General features: G+C 42.0%; 1 protein-coding gene across 1 annotated transcript in view; it reads left to right on the forward strand.

Moving 5' to 3' along the window:
* PLEK (pleckstrin) overlaps positions 1–593 on the forward strand; it is a 38,782-nt gene extending 38,189 nt beyond the window's left edge. The window contains exon 9 of the mRNA XM_006880980.1: positions 457–593. Within this exon, the coding sequence (XP_006881042.1) occupies positions 457–593 (137 nt within the window). The remainder of the gene's footprint in view (positions 1–456) is intronic.
* Positions 594–3,453: the final 2,860 nt, after the last annotated feature.

Below are 3,453 nucleotides of genomic sequence, written 5' to 3' on the forward strand. Positions count from 1 at the left end.
ACACACACACACACACTCATACAACAGACGTCATATCATTTTAGTACATTGGCTGGGTTTCCCCCCCCGTTGCATACTTTTTCTTTTTATCAAAGTGCCTAAAACATGCATAAAATAGTACGTATTACAACAGTATGTCTTCATAAATATTTATAAAGTGAACATACTTGTATAATAACCATGTCTAGCAGGACAAGAAATAGTATCCATAATAATAATAAAGTGCCCCTTTTGGTTCCTTCTGCAACCACCATCCCTCCTTCTGACACTTAACATCATAGGGGCATTCTGTTCATTTTGATCTTTCCAACAATGCAGTATATGCTTTAGAAAACCACATATTTAATTTTCTGGCAATGCTCGGAAAGCCAGGATTTAATTACTCACAGCAAGAGGGTGGACTCATTGGCCCCTCAGGCACCCATGGACAATGTTATTCACGATCTCTCTCACTAGGCCGGAGGAGTGAGGAAGAGAACCTTTTTGAGATCATCACAGCTGATGAGGTGCACTATTTCTTGCAAGCAGCCACCCCCAAGGAGCGCACTGAGTGGATAAAAGCCATCCAGGTGGTCTCCCGGACTGGAAAGTGACCACACACCTGCAGCTTCTCTTCACTCTCCCCCAAGAACTCTGCAGATATGCTCAGTCCACAGCTGTCCACTTCAGTGGCAAATCAACAAGAAAGGGCCTGGGACTGGGGGTCAGCATGAGGGGGATTCTGAATTAGCCACATGCTTGATGTTCACCTGCACAGCGTCACTCACTAAAACCTCTTTACCCTTCCATGTGCCCCAGCAGATGTAGCAAACTGTACCTTCTGGGTGGGCTGTCACCCTGTCCAGGCAGCAGGACCCTCCTTGGAAAAATGTAGTTGCATTAGGAAATCTCTGAAGTCCTTCCAACTTTAAATGTCCTGTGATACTAATATTCATGGAGATGAGAGTGCCTACAGTTGTTCTGACCGAGTCCTTCTTTGACTATGTTTTGGCCTTTAAATTTCTCTAGAAGTGCCAGGACACATTTTCAGTCTAGTGAATTATCACTATAGGCTAGTTTATGGCCTCTTGAGTTGCAGCAGAGACTCTGACTTAGCCCCTGATCAGTTCAGACGGGACCAGTAGTGGGCCTTTTCCCAGTAAGTTAGGGCTACAAATCGGGACTGAAGGTACTGGGCATATAGACTCCTTTTGTTCTTTTTCTTGCTCTTCCTTGCTCTTATCTACACGATTAAGTAACAAAGTAAAAGTGAGCTCCTTTCTTCCTTCCTGGTGTCATCTCTCTAGAAACTCCTTAATAGCCAGTACTAAAGTTGTGGTTCTAGCTTTAAGACTTTGATCACAAGGTACTACAACCAGAAAAGTCCTGCTTAAGAGAAAAAGGCCCAAGGATGGTGGGAGAGTCTTTTTCCATGTCTGGAAGTCACTGTGTATTCATTTCCATTAAGGATGATTGAGACGAGGCTCTCTGTTGGAAACATTCCTCTACTGTTTACTGTCATTAGAAGAAGAGACCTATTTTGTGTCCTTAGGGAAAAAACTAACTAGATGGAATTCTCTCAGTGCATGAGTGGGCTAAGAAACTGGGTAGCTGAGATGCTCCCTGAACTTTAGAAGATGGAGGGCAGATGATTGGATGATGAATCATAAAAAGATGGTCCTGAAGGGGCCCTGATCTAGATAGAGCTCACAGTGGTGGCTGCCTATCTATGGTGTACCATCAACCTCCAGGTGTGGTGTGGTCTGTACTTGAACTCTTAAGCACAACCATAGCGACTCCTTCTTGGGTTCTGAGGGGCCTGATGGTCCCGTTGTCAGTCACAGGAGTGACCTAGATTCAGATACAGAACTTAACTTCCAATGTTTGCCCTTATCCGCTAACCAGTGATCTTTCTCCAAAATGAAGGAAGGGGTTACTCACACCACCAGTGATGTATGTGAAGGTGTACTATTCAACTCTAAATGTAAGCATGTTAAGGCCTCAGTGAGGAAAACAAAGCAGCTGCCAGTGAGTCGGCCCCCGCTCATGGTAAGCACACATGCATCAGAGTAGACACACAGGGTCTCCATAGGGTCTTCAAGGCTGATTTTTGGAAATCGATTGACAAGACTTTCTTTGGGGTGTCCTTGAGTGACTTCAAACCTCTAGCCTCTTGATTAGTGGGTGAGTACTGAACCATTTGAATCACCCCCAGATAAAATTCCTCTCTTTTGCTCTCTCAGTTCCACACAACATTTCTACGATTATTCCTACTTAGGTTATTTTTATCAGTGGCCTAGAGATACAAGAGGACCTTTTCCCCTCTGGTTCTTTAGTAAATTGCTTTGTTACAACATTCACAGAATCTTACCACCTTCAGTGTTGAAAGTATTTATTAGCATGGATTCAACTTTATGTTTTGAAATAAAGACAACTGGTATTGGTGTCTTTTTGATGTGATTACTGATTCTTTGCCTCCCACTAATGACTCATCTTTTCTACAACTCACATTTACAGAGAATAACATCACTGGCTCTCTCGTCTCTTGAATCATCCCTGTGATTTTTTTTATGACAAAGTCAATCTATTCTAGGAAAAAGTAGAAACCACAGGGGGAAATGAAGAATAGGGCTAAGGGGATATTTTGAAAAAAATTAAGAAAGCATATGCAAAAGAGGAAAATATTTTCTTGTCTCATATGACTGGAAGTAAACTGGCAAAATAAGACTTTCAATCTGAGAAGGATTAACATCCTGTGGGGGAGGGAGGTAATAGAGAAAGCGGTATGCACGAAGTTTAGAATCTTACACAAAGTAGGGAACACAGTACAGATGGTAACACAAAAGGGAGCCCTGGTGGCACTGAGTCTGAGGTAAATGATTTGAATCCATCAGTCACTACGGTAAAGCTTTATGGGAAGGTTGCCTCAAGAGCAGTGGAACTTTACTGTTTTGTTTGGTTAACACATATATACACCCAGTAGTTAAAATTCTACTATTGTGAACTCTCATAAAGACGTTGCTCACAGTTTCTCAGTCGTGTTTGTTAATTGTCAGCAGAAAAGGCAGAGGTCAACCCTCATTTCCTCTGGATTCTGTGTAAAGACACAGAAGGAGATAGAGACAAACCCTTCCCAGATGCTGTCACAAATGCTTGAGTGTAAGAAGAAAAGAATGAAAGGAATTATTCAACATTTAGGTTCTATCTTGTGTTCTGGTTAGAATAAGGAGGTGGGTTTTTTTTTGTTTGTTTGTTTTTTTAATTAATTTAGGTTGTTTATTTTTCATTTCAATGAACATCTACAGAGATTTTGGAATTCCATTCATTCATTGTTGCACCCTTCTCCCCGCATTGAATAAGGAGTTTTTAAGAAGTGGAGGTTGGAGGTCATTATGCTGAGTGAGGTATCTCAGTCACAAAGGGACAAATGCTATATGGTGCCACTGTTGTAGAATGAGGCTGGCATTGGGGTGG

The sequence above is a fragment of the Elephantulus edwardii genome, unplaced genomic scaffold, assembly GCF_000299155.1.
Source record: "Elephantulus edwardii isolate Elephantulus edwardi_28Jun2011 unplaced genomic scaffold, EleEdw1.0 scaffold00011, whole genome shotgun sequence".
NCBI lineage: Eukaryota > Metazoa > Chordata > Mammalia > Macroscelidea > Macroscelididae > Elephantulus > Elephantulus edwardii.